This window comes from Aquila chrysaetos, chromosome 9, assembly GCF_900496995.4.
Source record: "Aquila chrysaetos chrysaetos chromosome 9, bAquChr1.4, whole genome shotgun sequence".
In the NCBI taxonomy this organism is placed as follows: domain Eukaryota; kingdom Metazoa; phylum Chordata; class Aves; order Accipitriformes; family Accipitridae; genus Aquila; species Aquila chrysaetos.
Genome location: NC_044012.1, coordinates 37,741,124 through 37,767,602, shown reverse-complemented (window position 1 = coordinate 37,767,602; position 26,479 = coordinate 37,741,124). Strand labels below are relative to the sequence as shown.

The 26,479-nt window shown below is 40.6% G+C and overlaps 1 protein-coding gene across 16 annotated transcripts in view; it reads right to left on the bottom strand.

Moving 5' to 3' along the window:
- ARVCF (ARVCF delta catenin family member) overlaps nucleotides 1–26,479 on the bottom strand; it is a 293,557-nt gene that overhangs the window by 87,369 nt on the left and 179,709 nt on the right. For 11 of the 16 annotated variants that reach the window (XM_030024130.2, XM_030024128.2, XM_030024129.2 and 8 more), the window contains 3 exons: nucleotides 19,671–19,709; nucleotides 10,944–11,102; nucleotides 2,170–2,777 (listed from right to left, as the gene is read on the bottom strand). In XM_030024130.2, the coding sequence (XP_029879990.1) occupies nucleotides 2,170–2,777; nucleotides 10,944–11,102; nucleotides 19,671–19,709 (806 nt within the window). The remainder of the gene's footprint in view (nucleotides 1–2,169; nucleotides 2,778–10,943; nucleotides 11,103–19,670; nucleotides 19,710–26,479) is intronic. The other 5 variants (XM_030024136.2, XM_030024137.2, XM_030024142.2 and 2 more) reach the window with 1 other exon arrangement.

Genomic DNA, 26,479 nt, shown 5'->3' with positions numbered 1-26,479 from the left:
CTGTTCGTTACATGATGAAGATGCCCCAAGCTGAAAGTCACTGCGAGGTAGAGAAGCTTCTAAGAGTGTTGTTATTCTATCTACCCTACACATACAAACTTTTCGAAATCAAAAGTGCCATCAGTTTTTCACATTCATTTAATCATTTTCATAAAGAATAATTTATTTTAAAAAAAACTAGAGAGAAATAATCAAGTAGTAGTTACCCTCATCTAGTACAAAGCACTATTTGTAGTCTTTAGTTTCTTGCAGATCAGTAGCGTGTCTGAAATGCAGGTTTATTGAATTGTTCAAGTATATCTTTGAAATGTCAAAAAGTAACTACTTATGAAGAGGCCCTAATACAATCATCTTATGTTCTCTCCAGCTAAAGTTTGCTGCCACAGTCAGGCTAATTACTTGTCAAAGCCTCTTGATCATATTAAATATGGAAAAAAACCCTCACAACAAAAGACACATAGAACAAAAATTGTGAATTGGTCCTATCCAAACTGCAAGGAACAATAAATCAAAGGGATGTTTAAAAAAAAAAAACAAAAAACAAGCCACCTTTCAAAATGCAAATGGATAGGTTCTGAGAATACATTTAATTATTCATCGTGCATACAGTTTGAAAAATGTTAATAAAAATTTAAGAGAACTGCTGCCTGACTGGTTTTAACGAGAACTGTAAACTTGCTTAGATGCAGGGGAGCACCAATTAAAGTTTGATAGATTGATCAGTCTTTTGGCACCCACTGGCTGCAGGTATTCCCTTTAGCCCCATAAAACGTTGATGTGGTTCCACCGGTCGGTAAGCTTGCAAGATCAAAGACGTCACACGGGACTTAAAGGGGGTTCTGGGAGATATGCCTTGATACCGTTTCTCTCTCTCTCTTTTTTTTTTTTTAAATATCGATGACAATTTGCAGGTGCTTGATTCCATTTAGCTTTAAAATGAACTTACAGAAATGTGAAGGAAGATAGACTTATGAAAGCATGAATGAAACCATGAACAACCTAACATCTCCAAGTAGAAGCGCTCCAAGACAAGAGAGCAAAAAGGCCTACCCAAACCCCACTGACAACTACTGCTGATGAAGTAAAGCCTTTGGTCAAAACTATTAAGTCTGAAGACCATCTACACACGCAGAGGCAGGTGGGTTCCAGACTCTCTTTACAGCTCTGGAAACTACTCTAAATTAAAAGGAAAATAATGAGAACTAAATCCATATCAAAACATGAATCACGAGGATATGACTTCACACAGGCACACACAAAAGTTTGTACACTGCTTGGAAAACAAAGTATAGAAGTTTTTCAGGTTCATACTCAGAAGATGACTTTCAGCTGAGTGATAAGACTATCTTTCCTAGCTTGTTTTTTTTCTCTCCAAATGCAAGAGCTGATAGCTCTGAGCCCAGCATAAACAACTAATATCAGAAAATATGGCATATAATAGAACACCCTATAGAAAGAGGACTGAACCAGAAGTAATTTGTGACTGGTCACTTTAGTTACATTAAGTGCAACACAGCTCTTATCTCCCCTTTATACAGGCACAGGACAAAAATAATGATCTGGTCTTAAAAAAAATGTTGAAGTCCTTCAGTGAGGTTCAGCACAACCTGGTCGTGCAGCTGAGGGTGTGAGGTTAGCACAGGATTAGGAGCTGAGGCTGTTAAACACCTCACAAGACAGCTTTTAAATAACAAGGCATCCCTTCGCCACCAGGTATCAGCTTGTCTGCAACCCCAACCAGCTGTTCAAAAAATCTTTGTTTGGCACATGCACACATAACTAGACCTGTCACGAGTCTCACAGATTACAAATCTCTCTCTTCACCTTGCTAGCATGAGATGGCTCTGGGACAACACAATGCAGTCATAACTCTTTTTTAGGAAGAGGAAAAAAGTAACTTAGCCCTCTTCCACAAGATCACCTCTTTCTTTCTAAATTCAACCTAAACTAAGCAGCCCAGAAACACAGTGAAAGGGCTCTTAAGCACTACCCTCATTGCCTTCTATATTTCATATGCGTTTTGCATTTATGGGTAATGAAATGATGGGTTCTACCTGTTTTTCTGTCAAGTAATTCCAGAACTTACCACACCATTAAAAGTTCAAATGCACATATTCAAATAAGCAAAACAGCTGCAGATCAGCGTTATAAAAAACAAATGGGGTTTACCTTCCTTTGTGAGGTCTTCCTCTCTCTGGCACACCTGCAGATGTCCTCCGGTTCACAGTGGAATAATCAGGATCCAGTTCATATCCTTCATCATCTACTCCAAGGCTGCGGTTATCATCTTCCAGTCCATAGGGCTCTGGCTGGAAGCGTTCTGGCTGGGAACGGTTCAAGTCAACGTTGCTACCCACTGGCACCTGAGGCTGGGCAACAGGACCATAGTTATCCCTTCTGCTTGGCAAAGTGAAGCTCCCATCATCTGGCCTGTAACTGTTTCCTGGCACGTAGGCATAGCGAGGACGGTAGTTGACACCACGAGACAAGCTGCCGTAGTTATCAGATAAATCTCCATAGCCATCATGACCAATATAAGGGCGATACTGGCCTTCGTGGCTTTCAGGGTAAGAATCATTGTAGCTGTTGTAAGATCTGGTTAACGTGGATGATGCTTGTGGTGTGATGTACCGCTCTCCATTCTTCATGTACCTTCTGTCTATTGAATCTGTGTAGCTGCCCATGGGAGACGAGCCATCCATTGATGGCAGGCCATCAGGCCCAAGTGGCACCTGACGCACTGTTCTGGTGGTGACCGTTTTGACCATTTTAGTAACCTGTGAAGAAGCAGTGAATAAATATGTTAATTTTCTCCTTGCTGCACAATGTGATGAGACATACAGGGAGCGAGAACAGTAAAATGGGGAGAAAGCATCACAAAGCAGACTACATGCCTGTTGAATGGAAGCACTAGTGTACTCATGAGTTCACCTATTAGGTTTAGGATTTAATAGTGGGAAAATATTTCCATAGAAAGCTCAAAAGACAGGTCATAGAGCCAGAGTTAAGTGCACCCTGTAGCTCCTACTACCAAATCAAAAACACTGCAGCCATGTGACAATGCACGGAAGCAGTGCAAAGTCATCACACCAGTTCAACTTTGCCCAAAATATTTTCAGGAGGCATCTTTCCTAGAGCAGACTTTACAATGTTGAGGAGCCACAGCCTGTCCTCCCACAATTAGCACAAATACCACATCACATTCTCTAGTTTGACAGAAATACAGTTATATGCTTCTGCCTGATCTGGATCAAGTTTGTACCACTGTGTAACTTGACGGAGCTCAAATTTGGCAGTAACATTTAGGGAACCACAATCTCAAACAGAAAAGTTTTGGGCTTCAAGCTTTTAGACAGCACAACTGCTTTCTCTTTTAAGATATACTTAACATCCGACCATCACCACAGAAGCCCAACAGGTAGTTGTTGTCATTCTATTATTTTGGTGACTAACAAATTTGCAATAACGAACACTAGCACCACACAGCTCTTGCAACTGCAACTACCCTAAACATACTGGACTAGACAAGCTTGTTTAAAACATTAAAGAAAAATCTGTACACAAATACATCTTTATCTTTTCTTCCTATAAATCACATTTCATTTCAACACAGATAGAATTAGACTATTTCACATAAGTGACAAAAACTGGAAGTGGTTAAGTGTCCAGAGGGCACTTGTGTTCAGGGTTTCTCGCTAAAGGGTAAGAACAAAGACTCCTCAGGAGTTTCCAAGAACACTCTGCATTCATGGGAAAGGCCTGGTAATGTGCATAAAACAGTACCGGACAAAAGCCACTACTATTTACAAACTAGCAAAGGACTTTCTGTTTTGGTTGGTATCTGGGGTCCATCAAGTTCTGTACTGTCGTCAGAGTGACCAGCAAAAGCTCTTTTGGGTAGCATACAAAGTCCAGCAGAAGCCAATCTATCCTTGGTTACCTTAACACTAATAAAGTTACTTTAACCTATAAAAAGTTACCCTAACCCTAGTAAATGCTTTCAGCCCTTTGTAAAAAACCCCAACCAAGCAACAAAACAACACACCCACAAACATGAGAGGGAGAATCAATCCACCAGAGAGTATTACACACAGGGAGAACAACACAAACCAAAATTGTTAAGAGGTATTTTGGGTTTCTAAAGTATTACAGAGGTAAATAAGCATCACTAAATGCCACTTTTCTTCATGTAAGCTGCAGAATGAAATGTGTAGATCAAGAGAAACAGTAACTATAACATGTATTCCTGGATTGCTCAGTGGTTCTGAAGTCCAAATAGATATTTTGACCTATAGCCTCTGATTTCAACATTTAGATTGGCACCAGATTAGCCGAACTGCTGCTAAAACAAAATAATTAAGAGTACACCTCTTGAAGCGGCTCCAGAGATGTCCTCTCGCCAGATGTTTTCACACAGAAACCCCAAATAGAAAAAATTCACCCAAACAGCATTTCTTTTCCTAAAGACATCTGTGAGCAAATGATACTTCAGCCTAATGAAGTAATAAAATCCTGCAAGACTGAAAACAGCACAAATGGCTCTCCACCAACAGCATAATTAAACAGCATCACAATGCTGAATAAAGCATAGCCAGGTACCAACATGACCTTAGTATCTAATCTGGGCCAGAGCTGAAAGAATTTTCCTCTTTAACCCAAAGGGATTTCCTTAGCAATTAAGCATCAGGAAAGATGCCAGCTTCCAGGCCTCCAAATCTTCTTTTCCCCCTGTTTTTAAAGTACACATTTTAATAACTAAAAGAAAGGAAACTAGAAGCTAAACATTTATTTCATGACATAGAATGCAACAGCAGTTTTTGCTTATTACCTGCGCACAATACTTCTACTTTCCATCAGCATGACTACCGTCATGGCATTTATAAAACTAGACGGCATTTCGAAAAGAAGAAGAGCTGGCGTAGTTTACAGTAACTCTTTGTAAAGTGGATATACACAAGGCAACACAGCTCAGTATTCTCCTACCGCAGTCTGAAACAATAGTTTTATTCAAAGAGTATGTTCGTAAGTGATCTTCTAAGAGTAGAAAAAGCAACATTTCTCAGGCCTGAAATACGTGAGTTTTGCAAAGCAATGACAAAACTGTGCTGGGCCTTTGCATTCTTCAATTTGGGAACCAGTAACAGGAATAACAAGAAGTAAGGTAGCATTTCAACAATTTGATGAATCGGAAATTGATACTTTTGCCCAGGAAGGAACAAAGAGGCAGCTTTCTAGATGCCAAGAGCACCACTCGCATAACCTCACAAAGCCCCTTCTTTCAGAACTATTCAACGGGAGCCAGATATTTTAAACCTAACTCTGAGTTTTGCTTTTGAAGACCTATGTTGCCATGCATGGATAGTTTGTCATGGGTAATTTTTCATAAAGTTGTCAAGATCAGATAATGCAAGATACCCAATATACCACATCTGGCTGCAGCAATAGCATGGAAGAAGGAACAAGCTTTGACCTGCAGGATCCTTGGACAAAGGCTTTGCAGAGAAGGCATCGCTGCTGTATGTCTTCATCCAGCATTCCTAATGCCAGTTCTGGACTCTTGCTCATTTTTGACTATTTAATTTGTTTCGCAGAATCATTGTTATTGTTAAACAGGATGAGGTAACAACGCAGAAACGTTACAGCAAGGACAACTGTCTACCAATATTCAGTACATGTACACAAAAAAGAAAGCAGAATTTCAGAACACTTGAAAAATCAATTCCTAGACAATTTGTGACCTACCAGTTACACTTAACGAGTTTTTCACCATGCTCTGGTACTCTACAGAGTATTTAGAGATATAGTTTTTTAATATGACCAACACAGAATGCAGGAGATTAATTTGCTATTTTTTTCCCCAATTTGCCTTATTTTCCTGTCTTCAAGACTAGCATAGACAAGTTTTCAATGGCTGTGGCCAGTCAAAAAGACACACTTAGCATCAGCCAGCACATGTAAGAACAAGTTTACAATGTTAGCACAGCTTCACCTCTATTATTTTCTGAATGCTGCCCCTATTAACGAGTGGAAAGAATCAGGACAAACAAAACTCCCTTGTCAGACACATAAAAAGGAACATTTCACTCAAGCATTAAAGTACACATTTCTCATAGCGTAGAAGCATTCAATAATGCTAAAGGTGTTATGGTGTGGCAATCAAACCAAGGCTTTTTATATTTTGAGAGAGGGGGAATATTTGCACTCATGCCTCATTTGTCAGGGGCACGCATTGAGATAGAAGATTTATCATGTGATAAACAGACTTTGCTGCCTACAGGCCAATAAAGGGAAGCTTTTTGGAAGCAATTAGCCAGCACACAGAGGAAGGTCCATTTATTAGGTTTCCAAGTGAAAAAAAAACCCAACCACAACACCAACAAACCAAACATCTTATTTCAGGAAATCCAGCTCAAGGGAATGTTTCATTTATATCTCTTAAAAGAACACAGGCAGTCTTGAGCAGCTGACAGCACAGTAATCTTCTCCCCCAGCATTTTTGTGGTTTTCTTAATACTGATGCATTAGCCAGAGAGAATGAAGCTATTCCAAATGGAAGTCCCAGCAGACTGTCTTATCTGAGACACACCTGATCCTCCAGATGCACCCAATCATGAGAAAGATTTATTAGCATGAACTCCTCACAACAGATATGCTCTAACGAAAAATATAGGGATAAAAGTTACTTTGAGCAAGTGTAATTTGACTTCCTCTGTTTACTTTCCATCTCTAAAGAAAACCTGTTTAAAGGGGGTTTTAGCCAAATTACAAATCAAAGGTGCTCAATTGTTTCAATGCTACAATCTCAGAGTATAAGACAAAAACTTCAGATTACTTCCCTATGAGGAGGTTGCCTAAGTATGCCTAAAATATATTTGCAATTCTTTATTCCCTGTAAACTATATCAAGGTTTCAACCACAGTAAAAAAAAGTTCCAGCCTACCAACTTATTCAGGCCCTCTGCAACCAAAATCCTATGAGACTGCAAGTTAGTGCTTTCATTGCTGCTTCCCCCACCCCAGAATATAAGGTTTACTGACCTTACCATTGTTCTCCCCCCCAGATAGCAATTATTTTATTAAATAATTCCTCTGCAGGCCCCATGATAATGTTTCACTAATTCTATTTCTGGAAATATATTTGCCAACAGAACACAAAGGAAATAATCACACATTTGAAGCATCTTCTGTATTCTTCTGTCCCTCATCGTTCTATTTGTCTTGAAAGATGGGAGAACAAACATGAAAATATCCAATAATCGGACTTACTGGATGCATGTGCAGATGGTACAAGTAGATCCTTCAAAGTGCACAGTGCTCAGACCCAAGAGGAGGAAAGACAATACTGAGATTTCAGTTGAAGTAGGCTATCATGGCCAAATGAAGTTATCTTAACCAGTACCTATAATTTTGCCTTCCATTTTGTTACTGAGGTTGGTTTTGTTTTGCCCCCCCCTTTTTTTTTTTTGATAAATTCAGTACATTATAAAAGCTGACAGGGCTAAAAATTTTGTTGAAACTATGTCATAAACCAAAAAACAGGTGAGAGGGAATGCATGAGGATAAAAGCATTCTGAAAAAGCATTTCTGAGAGCTTATTTTTGAACTATGGACTGTAAAAATTAATCAGCCCAAGCAGGTTGAAGCTATTACCTTTCTATTAAATGCTGTGTAAGAACTTGCCCCGTAGGTTTTCAAAACAACAGCTCAAATTTCTCCCCTTCAATTTCAAGCTTAACGTTTCACATTTCGAAAAGGCCCTCAACTACGGCTGAAATCCATTCCTGCTCTATTACCCAACTCCCTTGAATTTTCTGCAAAGTTTCGAAAAACTGCATCTTGGGGTACCTGGCACCACCACAACCAAAGAGTTTCAGTCACAAGCACTTTCACATCGTTGGTGCTAGGAAGTGGGAGCACCAGTTAATCACTGTTGGGAAAGATCTGGCCTTGCTGAGTACTAGAAAGCACAAGGCAAATGGATGGACTACAAATTAAACAACTTTGTATACAGATTGATTTCACAGTTTGTTATCATAAAACATTATTTTCAATGAATTAAAGTGACCTAAATCTCTCCAATCTTTCAGCATTTCAAAGATAAAAGGTGCCTGAAGAAAGAAAAAAGCAAACATTAACATAAGCACACACACATCTAATTTGCTTTACTGACTTCTCTTGAGCCACTTACAAACAGGCTCCCTTTAACACATGGCAGTGTTCTAGCCAACAGGCAAGAAGTGGTAGTCTCTCCCCTAGGCGAATTTCACTGTTCTAGCATGATAGGTATTTGGCTTCCTATAAAGTTGAAATGCAGTATTATCTGCTACACCTTTTGTGCAATGAATGTTATGTAGGGACTTTAGTATAGCACTAAGAGAATATCAGTTCGGGGAAAATTACTCAGAGGTATCTCATTTTGAAAAGGCAGATGTTGTCTATTTAAAATACGTCAAATGTTAAATTCTATTTATGCCTTCTTTCCGCATCACTGCTACAGGCATCTTCAAAGATGTGGGGAAAAGCATAGCAAAACTGTCAATGCTTCTAGATTAAGGTTGTTTACTTAATACAATATTGAAGAGAATAACCTCTATAAATTGTGGTTTTGAAACAGGGGAAGGGGGAATAAAAGCACAGTGGCATACAGAAGCATTCACATTTACAGCTTTTGCTGTAATTTTCTCTGTAAGGCTCTCACAAATATAATAGTATGACCCATGAAAGCACTATGATGATACTTATTAGAAGTGATAGTAAGTTGATGCCAATTAATTCCAGGACACTTAACTCATGCTACTAAACCCCAGTGACAACAGTTTTCATTTTCACGTTCTCTACCAAAACAAAAAGCAAGTTGAAGACAAATGTGATTAAGAAAAATTATAAAATCTGACCTGAGATTCATATCTAAATCTATGCCATATTATCACAGCAAGGAAAAGTCAAAACAAAACCATTTCAGAGATGGCAACCACCTCAGCAAAGTCAGAGCACCTGTTCTGACAGAGTTAGGGCTAAGCCAACCCCATCTGTGTTTTGACATTTCAGAACCACTTTTCTCAACAAATGGATTTTTTTGCTAATTATTTTTTTTAAGAGTTGGTCTTTTTAGCTATGAAATACTAGGAAACACCTCCAGATAGTATGTAAGTTGAAGTCAATGGCATTATTTGAAACAACATAAATGCAGAGCAAGACAGCTATGCACCCTCTGCCCATTCTGGACACACTTCAGTGACTGGAATGAACTACAGTAACAGAAGAAAGCCTTGCTCTTTGAAATGGAACAGCAGCTCTAGGGTTGCTATTTTTTCAATTTTCTTTTCCCATATGCAGATACAATGCCTGTTTTGGAGCTGCCACTGTCCTTTTTTGTGGGAAGATGGAAAAATAGCAGGTACATCACACAGGAGAAAAATCACACCTTTTACGCTATGACAAACATGCAGCTTTATCAGTGGCATGACTATTTCAGACAAACTATTTTATTCCATGTGGTCCCGTTATCTAGGGACCGTTGCACAGCCTCTCCTCTATTTTTACAGTCATAGCTATTGTTTTATTCCCTTGCATAGCTGCACTTCGTCTCCTAAAACTATGCACTACTATTAGTGCATATAAAAAGGTGTCCATCACCACTGTAATTTTATCACTTCCTTCCTGTAAATAGTTGTTGTCACTGCCACTAGAAAGAAAACAATATTTCTTTCAAGTAAGTCACAAACTAAATACATTAGATTATTTGAAGAGCTAATCAAAATGTGGAGGTTTCTGTTTGTCTTTTATTTTTAAGACCTTCCTCTCCTTCCAACAATGAGAAAATACGCCAGTTATATTTATCTTCTAACTAATTGCAACAAATTTTAAACCAGGTAACTCAGTTTATAATAATGTGTGCAGGCCCACTGACCTCAAGAAATCAACATTCATTTACTCCAACCTGAGGATCTGGTATCCTGAATAGATATCTTAGAGGACTGCAATTCTGGAACAGTAAAACATTGATTTATGTGGCGATCTCTGTTCAACTCCTTTTAACACAGGAAGAGTTGGAAAGTCTCTTTTTTTTTTTAATCAGTGCTGTTAAGAAGTTTTAAAAAACGGAGTCGCCCTTAATCTTTCACAAGACCAAAATCTAACAAAGATTTCAGCTCAACTTCCAAGACCCAAATGACAAGGCATATTAATGTTCCAGTGGTACCAGAAAGCACGCAAGGCAGCCATGAATATACAGCACCTGCTGAACAGAAACTGCAAAATTATCTTACACAAGGGAGCAAAAAGACATCAGGAAAATTAGAACATATGCAACACCTGTAATCCAGCCGAACCTGAGGTACAGGTCACTTGAGAATACACCCAGCTTTCCTCATGCATCAGGAGTAAAATTCCATTCACAAGATTATTGCATTACTTAAATGCTATGGTGTTATTTAGATAGGATGTTTCTTGTTCTAAAGGACAAATGCATAATCACATATTGTTATTACAGATCGTAACTAATTTGAAGACATATTTCCAAGCACATTTTCCTCAGCTGCAGAAGTAATTTACTCCAAGCCCTACCAACTCATCTAATTCTTGTATCATTGTATGTGTTTGCAGGGCAATGCTGTGAACTGTTTCAGTAAAATAAAGTGAATCTTAGAAGAATAAACAGTCTGGGAAGGGGTTCTAGTGTTTTTGTTTGGTTAACCTGGATAATTTCTACTGTTCAGTTCACAGCTCCGTGAACAGCTGTATCAGCACAGCTGATAGGGAGCAAATTAGACATAGAGGCAATACTGAAAAAGCCCTGGACTCAGCTTTGCTGGCAAACAGAACATTCAAAATCACCGAGGTTCACAATAACATGATTGTCATCACTCATGCTACTCCCTGCTACTTTTATTTTGTGATTAGGTGGTATTTTTCCATTTTCCTCATTGGTTATTAACCTCTCACCTTGGTTTCAGTTCTCCTTGTGGTTCCATCTTCAGAAGTGACAATAGACACATGGGAAGTGGGAGTGCCTGGATCTTCCTCCACAGTAACTGTCTCTTCCACCATTTCTTGAGGCTCTTGCATCATTGCTATTGATGTCTGGTTACTGGGGCTTTGCTCCTAAAGAAGCAGGTAGAAAAATTTAACTTTTCACTTCGACCATCATGGCATAACTATTCTATTGATTTCAGCTTTTTCAGTTGAAACACACATTTTACCCAACAACTTGCAAGTAGAGATTCAGAGAAAGAAGTATTTACTGTCTCAAAAAAGCATGCTGCAACTATGCTGGTATGACTGGGCTCAGCTCAGTAAATGGAAGTGATATGAAGCATCTATCAAGGACTTCATGTTTATAGGCAACCTACTACAGAGTAACAGACTACTACCTTATATTTACACCTGCTTTAAGCTTTCCCTTCAATGCCCAGTGCAGGAGAAGTGGAATTTTTGTCTGTAAAAACATTTATTCAGTTCCGCAGTGAACAGGACCATTGGCTTTCAGAGCAGTTAATCTTACACACCATTAAAAGTTTATTTCCATTTGATAAAATATACTCAGTTGCAGACTACAGAAGGCTATAAAACATCAAGACCTACTATTAAACTGATACCTTTCTCAAACCGTCCAAAGCAATGATAATTTAAAAAAATGGATAGCTAGAGATTAATAGCTGAATTATGTGAAATGCTACCCTTCTGACATCTTCCCTTCACTAAGTCCATAAGATCTAACTGGCTATAAGCTTATTTAAAATTTGTAACAGATAAACAACATAAAGAAACACTAAACAGGAAAAAAGTAGATCAAAGGCCGGTTCTTGCAGGGCTACTGCCCAAATAGAACACTTCTGCTTCTCACCAGCACTAATGTCTGAACTTTCCTTTTTCTTACACAATTGTGTGGCTCAGCACAGAAATCAGAGAAGCTCCCCTTTGGCAGATGAATACATTTCAGAAGTTTCACAGCAAGTGACCAATAAAGAACTGGCTTACCTACTGAGGAATAAGACTTTTCCCCAGCATTATGAATCCTCAACTACGTAAAATGAAATGACAGACTGTTCATTTCATTATAAGCCCTGAAGGTATCGGGCTACACAGGCCTCAAAGCCAAAGCAGGGCTTCTATTTGCACATCTTGTCAAACAGGCACATAAAGAACATCCTTTATTAGGGAATATATATATATATATATATATATATACACACCCACAAATATACACACACAAACACACTTATAAAAAATATTATTATTAAAAAGAAGAAAAAAAAAAAAAAAGGAAAGGAATGACACAGAGCCCTCAATTGCAAAGTGAACACACTTCCCCTAAAGAAAACACCGTAGGCAAGTTCAGTATACCTTTTCACATCACAGGAAAACAAAGTGATTGGGATGAAGCCGTTGCCATGCAGGAGGTGAGTATAATTACATAAAGGTTTAAACCTTCTTTGCCTGCGAGCAGCTTCATCACCAGGGAACTACAACATTTTATTTTGTAACATTTTATTTAGAAAAATTGCATTTCATCCCAAAGATGAACTTTGGATTGCCCCTTTTGCTGTACCATGTTTTGTGCAAGCCCTGAAGAACAGTATCCTTCCGAGGGACCTTATGCTGCTAAGACGGAGCATGGTACTGAGGTCTCATTAAGCTCCACAGTGAAAAGTGTAATTTAATCCTTGCATGATCTATCATTTCCTTTGAAACACGCTGAAATGCCACTGTTCAGTTTCCTTTACTTACAGCTGTATTCTGACATTCTGGAACTTGGACTTCAGTAACGAAGCCACTTTCATTTTCAGGTAAGCGCTAATATTAACCAAGACTATGACAATAAACCTCAGGCAATCATCTCAGTCAAAATGCAACATGGACAGCCTTCAAAGATAACACATGCTAGACCACCAGAGGTGATATAAGCAGGCACTACTTACATTTCTATTGAAACCACAGAATAACTCAGGCTACAGGCTCAATCAGTGAAACAAAGGCTTCTGAAACCCTAAAGAAAATCACTCCTTCCAGTCTGCAGTACGTAATCATTATGGCCAATAACTTATACACACCAAACCCTTTATGGTAAGGCTCAGATGTCACATTGTGTCTTCTGCCCACAGCTTCAGAAGGGAAACTAGCTCCTGGGACAAATACATTAACCCCTTTGAAGATGCTATATTCTAACTGCAGCTCCCTTTTCCCCACCCCACAGTAAAGCTTCCCTCTAAACAGAAGAATTTACCCAATATTGCAATAAAGACTCAGAACTTCTATTCATCTTCATGCAACCCCAGCCTTTGCAACAGCAAAGAAACCAGTTACGTGTAGAGATTTTTTCCATTACACCTTGTCCCTGTAAACTTCCCCGTCGTCTCTGAGGCATTGAATGCCAAAACCGCTTCAAGGTGGGACCTTCTCACTCCTCTCACACACGTATGTACATGCACACATCTCATCCATCATCCTCATTTCTAGCTGCATCTTGAAGTGACTGCGTGAATTTACATCTCTCTGCTCCTCTCCAGATTCATCAGAGGCAATCTCTGCTTTGTGATAATAAACCTGAGGAGATGGAAGGTGGAAAGAAATATTTTGCCCTTTGAGCTTTTGCAGAACTTTTTCTTTATGAAAAAAAATAGTGTCTCCCTTTGTATTCAGACTGCCTGTGGGCAAAGGAAACCTTTAAAGCTGGGCACTTAAACATGAGCAAATTGCAAACTAGAGCATATTGACTTTACATGAGCACTGCGCCAGTCTTTATCCTCTGGCTGCTTCCAAAATGAAGATTCAGGGAGATATGGTACAGATCTGCATTCCTACAAGAGAGAAGTATTGTTAGCAAGAGACTGTCCTAAGCATCAGAAAGAATAAAAGCTTGCAAAGTTCAAGGTAGATATCCCAACACACAGAGAACTAACCAGACTGCATCTTCTCGTGTCTTCCTCCTTATTATGCGAGCTACTGAGGAAACGCAGTGAGCAAAGAGGACAGCATATGATCCAGCTTACTCCCTGAATTCGCTAAAGGAGGTGGTTCTTTGATCTCCAAAACCAGTACTTTCTCCACATTGCTAACTTGGAGGTGTCACAAGCTAACATTTATGTAGAAAAGATGCAAAGATTCTGTTATCTGTTTTTAGTTTCCATCATTAAGGATTTTAGGTCATCACAAATTGCAGAAACTGGGACACATTACCCCTTTCAACCACCTTCCTCTGTGCTCAGCTTTAAGTCAGTATTTAGGACGCTCTTTTACTAAATACGTCTCAGCATCTCAGATTCCAAACATTTGGCAGGTAAGCCTAGTTATTCAAAGTAAAACAAAAGTTGCCAGACAGAGCTGGAACTCGACACCCCTAATGAATAATTTTACCGGTAGTTCCCTGCCTGCTAGAGATAGGTAATTTCAGTTTAGTACAACACACGCTCATCCCTTTACCTTGCTGGGGCTTTCAAAGCACAAGCAACAAGACGACTCCTCTTTTCCTACCACACTGGCCAAGACCCTGTGGTCCTTCCCCTACTGTCAAACAAGAGGGTGTCCACCAGCAGAAGAGGGATCTGCCATGCCGCAGCAATCACTGTCATCAGCTGAGCATCTGGGAAGACCAAATCTAAAGGGAGCTTCTTTCCAGTCCTCTTCAGTGGGAGACAATCGAGATCCTTGACAGTTCCCGCAGGTTGGCTCCCTTCTCCTCCAGGGACCCTCCCTTTGGCACAACAGCCAAGCTGCAGATGTCGTGTCACAGGGAGCCTCGAGGGCCAGCAGCTCCCCGAGGGAGGTGGTGCTGAGGGGGATCTTTTGGATGGCCGGGCAGGGGCCTCGCTGGCTGGGGCCCACTTCCACGGCACCTGAGCGAGGCAAGCGGGGCAGACCTGAGATGGCAGCCAGGTCCAACCAAGAGGCAGTATCGCGGGGAGGAGGGAGGCTCAAGGTCAACCTGGGAAGCAAATCTGCAGGTCAGGGTTAGGATCGGGTCCAGCGATAGCCAGGCAGGTCCACAGTGTCAAGGCAGGCCCGAGGTCAGGCTGGGAAGTCAGCCTGCACGTCGGGGTCTGGATCGATGGCACCCGTGGCCAGGCACAGGCATGGCTGTAGCTCAGTGGGAGACCAGTACTCCTCCAGCACAGCCCAAGCATGGACTGAGGGCTCAGGGCTGAGCTTAAATAGAGCTCCCAGGTCTCTGGGCAGAAGCCCCACATGAAGCTGGTCAGGGCCACTGAGGTCTGTCAGTGCCCTCAGGGCCCTGAGGGATCCCCACAGCCCCTCTAAAATGGCAGCAGGAGTTCTCCTGTAATAAACACACACATTTCAAGGTGATATCCACCCCAAAATTGCTAAGCGTTACCCATGAGGTCCCTTACAAATAATCATCTTTGGCTCCTTCCAAGAAGATTATAAAACACCACCAAATTACGAGAACAGATTCCAATCCAGTTATTGCATATGGTGTCAGTAGTCATGGCTTTTCTCCCTGCTTTTTTGAGTACCAAATGAATCCTATCCTGTTGATCTGTGCTTGCATTTCCAGCGTGCTTTAGAAAAGCCAAGCTATTTAAAAAGCAAAACAACAATCAATTTATCTCCAGCCTGTAAAAGTTAAGTGCAGATGAAATAGCTAAAGACCTTGTAAAATAAGCAAGAATCATAAAATAACAGTAATTCTTGTTTTGTTAGAGAACAGAGTGATTTACCATTTAGGGCACATATCTCCTAGGGCTTATTTTGCATTAAAATACTACAGCTTCTATAATCATCACCATTTCAATTCCTAGAGTTATATTTCCATCAAAGTAGCTATTTTATATCTTTTTTAATAAAAGAATAACCTCCCCCAGGAGGATCAGACATCCTACTTTAAGACAGTAAACAAAGTTCTTTATTCTCTGCCTATGAAACAATTTAAAACAGTCTGGAAATAATATAAAATTGCAGGAGATTATTACTTCCACTAAAACAGTCCCTCTTCAAAAACACTGAAAACATGTACATAGAATCATCATTCTCCCAGAGATACTCTTTGTTCAGTAGATTGCAGTGCAGGCTATTCAGGCTACTGCTTACTCCAGGCTACTGTCAGATACCAAATTTGAAGGTTTTTGCAAAGCACAAAGGCTGGATTCTACACCAGTGGACATACTTGTCCTCAGTCAACCCCGGCACAGACAAAGCTCGTGTATTAACTCCTGTGAAACACATTACAAGTCTGGGCATAATTAATGGCATTGGACAACAATGCTAATTGAATTAAATGTGGATTCTCCTCCTCCTCCTCCTCTTTGTTTAAATTACTTATTAAAGCTTCAATCTCGGCAAAGCATGAGATTATTTATAAGTGCAAAGCAGGCAAACATCGGTTTTGTCAAGTCTCAGGCTGACGGTCTGCCCCACTGGTCTCCTTCCAACTTAGGGCTGCACTTTCCAGCTCCGTTGTGTCCTCAAGCTGTTATCTGCTGAAGGCATGTGGAGGAGAAAAGAAGACAAAAAAAGGCAAGTCTGCAGGAACGCACCAACTGAAAAAGTCTATCTCGAGATCTGCATCAGAGTAGTATCCCAATGGGACATCAAAGAGGAAGAAAACCACTGCTGGAGTTTGGTTGAACTTGGTGTATTTGTGGCAGATCTTTCTCCAGTAAAAGATCCAGCTCCCCAGCAGCTGAAGACTCTCAAATCTGATTACTATCACATCTTCCTGCCTTGTCAGAGCCCCCTTTCTTTCACCACAGCCTGAAGACCGCTGCTGTGCTCTCTGTCCTGGATTTGTCCAAAAAGCTTTCTGTGCATCTCAGTAGCGCAACAGCTGGAATCCAAGCTAACCGGCACATGCACATCCCTGAGCCTGTATCATCTGAGAGGCAGCCGTACAGTAAACTGTCCTACTCTTTTTAGATCATGCTTCAGGAACAGAGAAACAGGTAAACCCTCACGTACAGCAGAGCTTGCATACAGCACACTGCAAGGCAGGGCACCTTCTGGAAGAACATGGAGGCCCTACATTCAAGGACTGCTGCACGCCTCCAGTTCAAAAAATGCAGCAAGGTCCAGGTCTTCAGCACCAAGCACAGGCCTTCAGTCATACCTATCCAAACTCCTCACAATCAGGAGAAACACTGCTGCACAGCTGGGATCAAATGATGACGCATTCAGGCAAAATGGCTCTGGAACAATGAAAAGCACACAGACCAGCCTGTACTGAAACCTAGGCAGTATACACCGCTGGAAGGAGAGTTTGCAAGATAGACAATGATTTTAAGATGGGAATACATAAATATCTACTTTGTTGCAGATATACTGATCTCCATTTAGTGAGCCTACTTTTCTGGTTAAATGTCATGTGAAACAAAATGTGTTTTTTTTATATATATATATATATATAAAAATACATATATAGATCTACATACACAATGGATTCAGCTGACTTCAATGTGAACCCAAACACATTAACCTATGACAAGCTTCAAGCTCTCTTTTGGAGCTCTCACACAAGCTCTACCCTAAGGCTGGTCAGTTCAGAACATAAGGAAAATGTTAGCCCTAAATGAAAGAAGGCTGTCCTGGCATTGGGTACCAGAATGAACTCAGCCACACACCACAATGCGCTAACTGTTTCCTGAACACTTACACACTTCCTTTGTCCTTTAGAAACACACACGACAAGTGACTAACAAATAATGCCAAGAGCTTTTAAAGCACCAAGGTTAAAAAGGAACATTTCAGTAACTGAAAAAAACCCTCAACTACAGAAGTTTTGAAAAGCCACAAAGAGCAGCTTTTTTTGCAAGCAGGCATGGTAATTCACCATCTGAAGGCATCACACCTTTCAGGGAAGCAAGAGGCGGAGGTGAAGGAGAAAGAATCAAAACCCAGACAAGGCCTGTAGTAGTAATATTCATCCCTCAAGTACTGCAAGACACACTGGGGTTCTGTTCAGCCACGCGGTAACTGCCCATCACAGGGAAATCTACAGTGCTTGCCCAACGGTCAACAAAGAGGGCTTTTATGCTATTTTAAACAATCTGAAGTGTCTCAGTTAATGGAAGACCGGGCAATTGGCCCTCAACTATTTCTAATTGACTGGAATGATGGATGAAGCTAAAGGGAAAGCTGACCCACTGAACTTTTCCATACAACGCTAGAAAACTGAAGGAGATTGTAAACAGTTTATAAGAATGAGAAGTGGGAGAGGCAGAATCCCAGAGGCTTTGCTCCTCTCAACCTGCTGTTAAGTTGTTTCAGACCAAGGAAAACAAAGAACTTCAACTCAGAGCAACAAACAACAAAAAATACAGGGGAAGGCCTAAACAAATAGGGTATTTTTCCCATGCTCTCCTTCCCTTTTTCCAGTAGCTACTTAGCTCTGCCATGCAAGCTGGTCCTTTGAATCAGAAAGGGCAATTTGTCACTTTGACAAGTAAGACGTCTCTCAGGGCTCTGTATTGCCTTGCCCTGCTTTTCAGATTGACTGGGTGTTAACCAAAGACGTCAAGACATTACACCTCGGTCAACTTCAACAGATGTGATAATATATACTTAAAACTTACGTGTTAATCAGTCCCACTACGCTAAAGGTAATGCGCAGCAAATCACGCATGCCCATTTCTTTTCAGAACAAAGCAATCACTCGTAGCTTTTGTACTACAAAAGGGCAATAATGCTGCAATGTGATAGAACAGTCTGCTGACCTAAACAGCTCCTAGGAGGGAACAGTGAGGACGCACATCTTCCAGGTAAGGAAATGGATGCATAATAGGTTCAAATTCACAGCACCTATCTTCAGGCAGCTTAGTGAGGTATCTAAATGCACAATAACTTAATTCTTCCTCTTCAGTCAAAAAGAAGAATAGGAGCTTCAGAGAACAGTTCAGATCTTGCACAGACTAGATTACCTCCTTGGACACATCCAGCTCTTGACACCTATTATGCAGGGAAATGACATCAAGCATTTCAAGAAAGCATCAAACCTGGGGGATGAATCCAGGCCTCAGAGCCCCGATATAAGAAGTCTGTGGTAGAACCCAGAACCGTGCAATGGTATCACAATTCATCATTCAGTCCCTTAGTCAAAAGCCCTTTTTCTCCCCCCATGGTTAAGAAAGATCAAGTAGTAAATAGAAGGATAAACCATTATTTTTAATATGAAAATGATTAAGGCAAAAAAAAAGAATGAACACCTGGCATACACAGTGTTAGGGCTAGCCCTATTTCTTTTAGCTGTCAACAGCATGGCTAGTGTTTATCTGGAAAGTCTGCCCACTAGGAAACCACACTAAATGAGCAGGAAATAACTTTCTCACCAAGATTTGTACAGAGAGTTCACTGTGATTTGCCAACCTACCTTGCAAAGACAAACACAATGCAAATCTGCATGCCTAATCTTTGACCAAACCCAGAACAGATCTGACTTGCTTCCTCTCTGGAGTCTTTCAGATGAACTAACCAAGGCTAAATTAGGAAGGTTTTTAGTGGGATGAGGTTACATCATGGATTACAATTTTCCAGCAAGTTTTTTCCTTCATCTCCACCTGCTGCCTCTACAATGCTGGCATTAAGGGTGGTGTGGGATGACTCATTTGTACATTCCTTTCTGCAAGACAGGCATTCAGCTTTCATTTGTTCTTGGCCCCACAGAGTTTGGGTAGTAAATTAAACTGATTCATGTATTACTAGATATCAAGTCCACAAACTTACATGCACATAGGAGTCAGAAGTACAAGCTAGGTCCTTCATCTAAAACAAAAAAAAGAACTGTCAGTTTGGCAGAATATAGCAGCAAGTTTCTTTATGCAGTCCGTGTGTCCCAGACTCTACCCCAGTCACTTCAACACATCACCACTGCGTTAAACCAAAAATCTGTCAGACCCAGCCTGTCAGTTCTAGGCTAACAAATGCACGCTTACTTGCACTGCTACAAAACTACCTTAGAGATTTGCTTTTTAACTTCAAGGCCCATGTAAACCGTCTCTGCATTCTTTGAATTACGACCAAGATGGGAGCATTATTTGGGTGTCCTAGCAGCCATATCAGATCAGTGTTAAATTTAACTAATCTCCTCACCCACCCACAATCTTGCCTGTAGATCTGAACTACACAACAAAAACGCTTTTTGTGGCAAAACACACCAGCACAACACAAAAAGGAAAAAAAAAAGCTTTTATAATCCTTAGGGAGACAGAACAAACGGATCACTGATGAATTTTTAAGCCTGTGTTCCAAGAAGGCCGTTTCTTTAATAAATTATTTCTCATTCTAGGGAATACAAAGTGATTGACAATAAATCTAATCACCCGTCTCATAAGGAATGTACTTGCCAATGTCTCCCGCTATTAAGCACCAAAGCAGGTTTGCTTGGCACCAAGACAGCAGGACTGCTTCAGTCCAAACAGCTCCCCAAGAGACTACCCATGTTAAATCACATTCTACTTTTTCCCCCTGCATCTCGACCCCTTCCCTCCCAGCCCCACACCAAAAGCCACCGTCTAAACAAAACATAGCAGGAAACGTGTGAACAGCCCCTAAGAGAGGCCCGGCTCTCAATATTACCTAACCCCAGAGAGCAAATATGTGACAGCACGAAAGAAACTGTGCGGGAGGTCTCTGGATGACTACAAGTCCATTTGAACACCAAGACACAAACAAGCCAACAAAGCCAGAGGCCGCCCCATCTGCTGTAAATCTTCCAAATGGAAGAGGTTACAGCAGAAAGACAATTTTCCCAAGTGCGATGCAGTTACTGTGCTTTTTCAACTACCCAAGAGAATTCACCAGTGGCTTTTTTTGCAGTAGTCTGTTTACTTCACACATTCTCTGTTTATTTTGTAAGACTGAGCTTACAACCCCTACTTGTACATGGACAGTCCTCACACAGACTGGAAAGACAGCAGGTAGACTTGCTAAGCCAGCGTTAAACTAGCAATAAACAGTAGAAAGAGAAGAAAAAAAAAATATGAAAGAGAGCACTCAGATATTAGGGAAAATGCTGAGTAAGAACATTTAATCATCTCTACTTGGCATCTGCATGGTTACTACTGGGACAACCTGTTCAGCTCTCGTATCCGCAGCTGTGGAAGGATGTGGATATGCTGCAGTGGGCTCAGGGCACAGCTAACAGAACAGCTGAAGATAAGGATCAGAAAGGTCTCTCATCCAGCCCTAAGGTCCAAGCTATTCACCTCAAAGAGAAGGTCACGGGGCAATCTGATTACAGTTCAAGTGCCTAAAGGTGTAATGGAAAGTTGATAGAGAACCCTTCAGCCTCACAGATAAAGGTTTAACTAGTCCCAATGTCAGGAAGCTGAGGGCTGACAAGACACACAGACACATTTTGTTTTAATTTTTAGACAGCAAGTGTGAGCAGTGCAAGTAATAAAAATGCTAAAGTTTTGCTAACCACTTAACAGGTTGGACCTATTCATTTTTAAGAAACATATTCCTATTTAATCAGAAATGTGATAATGAAGAGGTGCTCATGTGCATGCACACGACTACTCCTACTTGACTTCTACACTGCCCTGAAGATTTTTCAGTCTAAGAACAAATTATTTACAGCTTGTGAAGGACTCCCCCCAGCTTGCCCCCAGCAAATTATACTTAAATGCAACAAAGAGATTTTTGTCAGACAGAGAAGAGGCCAATGAAGGTTCCCTGTTCAGCAATGGTTTTGGCTTAAGGAGTTCCCTCTCCTCCTACCAGTGAGCGATGATGAATCCCCTTCTCAGCTGGAGCAGCAGTACTTCAACTAAGGCTAAGTTGCAAATCAGAGCATTGTCTCAGCTCAACTGAAAAACCACCATCAACAAGGAATGACTGTCTGTCCCATGCCCCAAGCTTTGCTATCTACAGCACAGCTCCCAAAACCTGTTGTACCAGCGTAACAGATGGCTGCGTAATAGTAGGAACCAGTGACTGAAGGAAAGGGGAAAAAAGAAGAGATGAGGACCATTTATCCAGGCACCGTCACCTAGAAAATTCACGGGAAACCACTGGGTCCATTCAGTGTATAATAAGAATGCTAAATATCGACAGTCAGGCCATTTAGCAAGGACTGCTATTACTGCATGACGAGCGTGAATCTCAGAAAGGAAAAGTCATTTAAGCTAAGGTGGAAGTCATTTGCCCTGAGGTAAATATCTTCACTAGTTAAGTAAAATAGCTCTCAATTTCTTAGTTAAATGTTTGGCTTTTTTCACTTTACATCAGCTCTAGCGAAGTGTTCCACACGCTTGCTGGAAATACGCATCTTTCTGTGACCACTCCTATTGGCACTGTGTATACAGTCAGCAATTCTGGATTAAAGCATTTGAATTGTAAAATCCAATCACTTTTGCCAACCACCCAATTATTTACATAATATCTTCTTTATTATTATTTCTGATGTGCTTTTGTTTGGCACTTCATAATGAAATTCAAATATGATAAGGATTAAGACAAGACACAGCCCTAGAGCCAGCAATCTAAGTCACTTTCAAACAGGTTCTCAGAGGGCTTTTCAAAGAGCCATTTCTCAATTAAACACACACAGATAACAACAACAGATCACACAGGATGAAATTAACGACTTGCTATTAACAAGCATCAGTCATAAAACTAGATTCATGCTCTGCATGCTGTACTTCCCTACAGTTGGCAAGACAAGCTGCAAGATTGCTGCTTCAACCCAGGGATAGGACAGCTGTGTTCCACTCCCACTCCTTGCTGTGGTTTTATGCCAGGAAACGGAATCTTTAATTTTTCCAGAGGAGCCCTGCCAAGCTAAGGCTGCAAATAGGATATGGTGTGTTAGTAAACTTCTAGCCAGCTTGCTCATACCCTGGCCAGAACTCTTCAAAGTGCCTAATTCCCTATGTACAACGCTGGCAGCAGTGACTACCTCACTTTCATGCGAACCAGCCCCCTGTGTTAAGACTCCCTTTGTTATTTAGGATTGTGCAGGATATGCCGTTTTCATCTGTTCTGGCAGAATATCCAGCACCCAGGTACCCAGCCTTGTCTTCTCTCCTTTAGATAAACGGAACTGCTTCCGTAAGACCCACCCCCACTACTAAAATTTTGGCAGAAATAAACTGTTTCTGACAGTGAAATTCTTGCCAGTGCATTAGAGGAACAAAGTTCTCCGTAAAGCATTAGCAGTCCTTGTATCATCTGTACACACAGCTGTCTTTCTCTGAGTTCAAATGAAGTTGTTTTATTTTTCTTCCAATTCTTCACAAAGAATCAAAGAATAAACAGCCAGTCATCCCACCCACCTTTTTTTAAACAGTTGGACAGACTTAATCAGTACAAATTTAGCAGCAGCCAGCCCACCGCCAGCAATGAACACCCTGCCATAAACATTGCTCCTGCCTCCAGGACTCACCCCGAGCACAGCACTGGAAACATCCTCAGAAATACACATTAGTAGGGTTCATTCTGCTTTAGTTTTCAGCTTTTGGGTTTACCCTGTTTCTAAGGGGAGTACAGTGTCTTTTAATCCCTTCCCAGAGTCCCCAGTAGCACAAAAATATCTCCAAAAAGGTGCTGCTGAACCCATGAGTCAGGTTTGCTGATCTGGACTAACCCATCATTCACAATGATATTTTTAACAAACGAAGACATCTTCAAGAACAGCCTGACAGAAATCCATAGTACCCCACAGCTCAGCTTGTTAAATCAGGAAGTACCATAGTCAAACAGACAAAACCTAAGCATGGAAGAGAGCAAGTTTGGCAGAAAGGAGATACAAAAGCAACGCTGGGAGCCAGAAGCACAGCAGGAAAAGATAGGCAGAGGAGAAAAGCATTACAAAATGCATGAGTCTATCCAGGGAGGGCAGAACCAAAACAATAAAGCATAGCAGGTAAAGGGGAGGGGGAGAACAGGAAAAAGTGAGAAAAGACAGAATCCATAAATGGGAAGAGTAAGTGCCACAAGAAAGAAAAAATCAGTGGCTTTCATATGAAAAAAAAGTCATAGGAAAAGGGGAGGAGGGGGGAAGTATAAAAAAAAATATTTCAGTCTAATTTCATCACGTTAACACTGCTTTGGTTCACCATCTAAGTCTTTTGACGAACAGTAGCTCTCGCCACACACGGCAGTATATTAAGATTCTTTTTTAAGGCTTTCCAAACAATGCAATGTCATTCTTTGGCTTTTTATGTGGTTTGCCTAGACTATGTTTTTGTTGCTAACCTCTCATCAGATGCATATCTTGTACTGGCACTTACTGACAGGGAAGAGATTATAAAATACAAGAAACCTGAACACAAGCCCAGCATTTGATTTTACACAAGCGAACAGGCACAAGCAACAGTACAATGCCTTCCTTGTGACTTAGTGATACTTCTGCATACATTCAGGATGAACTGATTGTGCCTGAACTGTTCCATACTGGCGTGTGAGCAATTCATTTAGGAAGGGACAGAAAGGGTCTTTTTGAGACCCTCCCGGAGACCACAACTCCAGATCTATCATGACCCACCTCCCACACCAAAAGCTCATGTGCCAGCCACACCATTTTCAGCCTCCCAGCAGGCTGGCTTGCTGCATCTGACACATGAGCTCAGGATCGGGGAGGAATACTGCCCTGAGCCACAAGTACCGGGGAAGTGCAAAAACAACACAACACAGAAACAGAGCCAAATTAATAAATCTTGCTTACAAGGGATGACAGCACATCAGGAAGAGCAAATGTAACAATCTAGCTATCTGGGTGGAAGACAAAGATATCCATCCTGAACGACAAATTCTGTCAAACACCAATGAACACTTCACACACCACAGGCAGAAAACTCGCCTGATTCTACAGTTAATTCAATTATCCGTGTCAACAGTGACCAAACACATCAGTATTTACAGCTTCCCACCATTTATCAGTTCACACATGCAGAAATTAAATCAACTTCTGAATAGGGAATCATCAGCAACTCTGATCACAGAAAAAAATGCAGAAAAATATTTTTGCCAAGTTAAACTAGTACAGCTCCATTTAGAAAATTAAAGGAAACCTAAGGATAACCGTATCATTCGCTTAACAAAAGCCACCCAGCATATTATGACAGGCTCTCAGTATACATCTAAAATGTGTTTGGAAACCCAGAAAATATACCAGATAACGTGCTCTGTATACCTTCAGCAGTAGACGTTACAGCTATTCTTAATCCTAGCTTTGTAAACCTTGTAGACATAATTCATTGTGCTTTTGGATCCGTAATATTTTGCAAAGCACTGCAGTTTGCTGGCTTATAAACATGCCCTGCCAGCTCACTGGGTAGAAAGATTTCTGCTGACTTCATATATCATTTCAGTTGCACTCATCAGGGATTAATGATTTTCCCTGCTAAGGATATAGGCTGCAACTACTAAGTAGAAGAGGTTATGCATGTGTCTGAAAAAGACTGGTGACATTTTGATAGGTGATATTTGACTATACCAATAAAGACATTAAATATAAATTACACTAATGAAAACCATGGTCCTTCATTAAAAAGTGAAAAGCACATAAACAACCCAGAAGTGACTGGATACTGCACAGCACTGCTTAGAGCATTGAATCATGTTCTGAAATAACCAAATGATTTCTTATTCATTTACTATTCACTATTTATAGGTGTATTCAGAGAGTTTTTCCTTCAGAAAGGGAAACAGGGCACGTGGCAGCTGTTCTATCATACTAATTTATACATGACCACAGATATTCAAATATTAATAAAAGATGCTTTATTCTCAACTAATTAATTTCAAAGTTCTCAAACTTTTTGGCAAGCTGCTGCAGTAAGTCCTTCCCTAACCCAGATACCTGCTGCTCTTTAGATGAGACATTTAAACTCAGAGCTCTCTACTTTCTCTGACCCATCATGAGCAGCCATGATTGTATCAAAGTGGCACAACTTCAGAAGGTATGCTGGGGAAGGCACAATACAAGGCTACTACTGGGAAATATACCTCTTCATTCAGTATTTGTGTCCAGCCCTACTGCCTCCATTCATTCTGCCAGTCATTTACAATTTAGGAAAACAGTCAGATTCACAATTAATTTTATCTGGAAAAGAAGGTCAAGTTGTCCCATACTAATGCTGCTTTGAAAATTCCCAAAGAAATAAATACAGTGAACAAGCACTGAAGAGGTACTTCACTATTTCTTCCATGAAGTTCAAATAGGATATTTAAATTTCAAATCTTTTGGAAATTGTACTGCTTTTTAAAAGACATAATTGATTAGATTGCTTTGTCATCATAAATGCATTTTACACCCATAACTTCTCCAAGAGGAAGCGAGATCATCAGATAAGCCTCTGTATTCTGTGCAGACTTTCATGAAGAAATTTCTCCTCTTTTTCACAGTTGCACACATACCACAAGAAATAAGACCATTTTTTAATGAAGAGTATTTCATGTAATGAGAAGAACCTGAGAAACCGTAAAGGGAGACTAACTTGAGCATTTTTCGTTCAATCCTCTACTAGTAAGGTCACATCTCAGCATACTGCCAATTCTGAAGCACTGCCATATCTTGCAATGAAGGA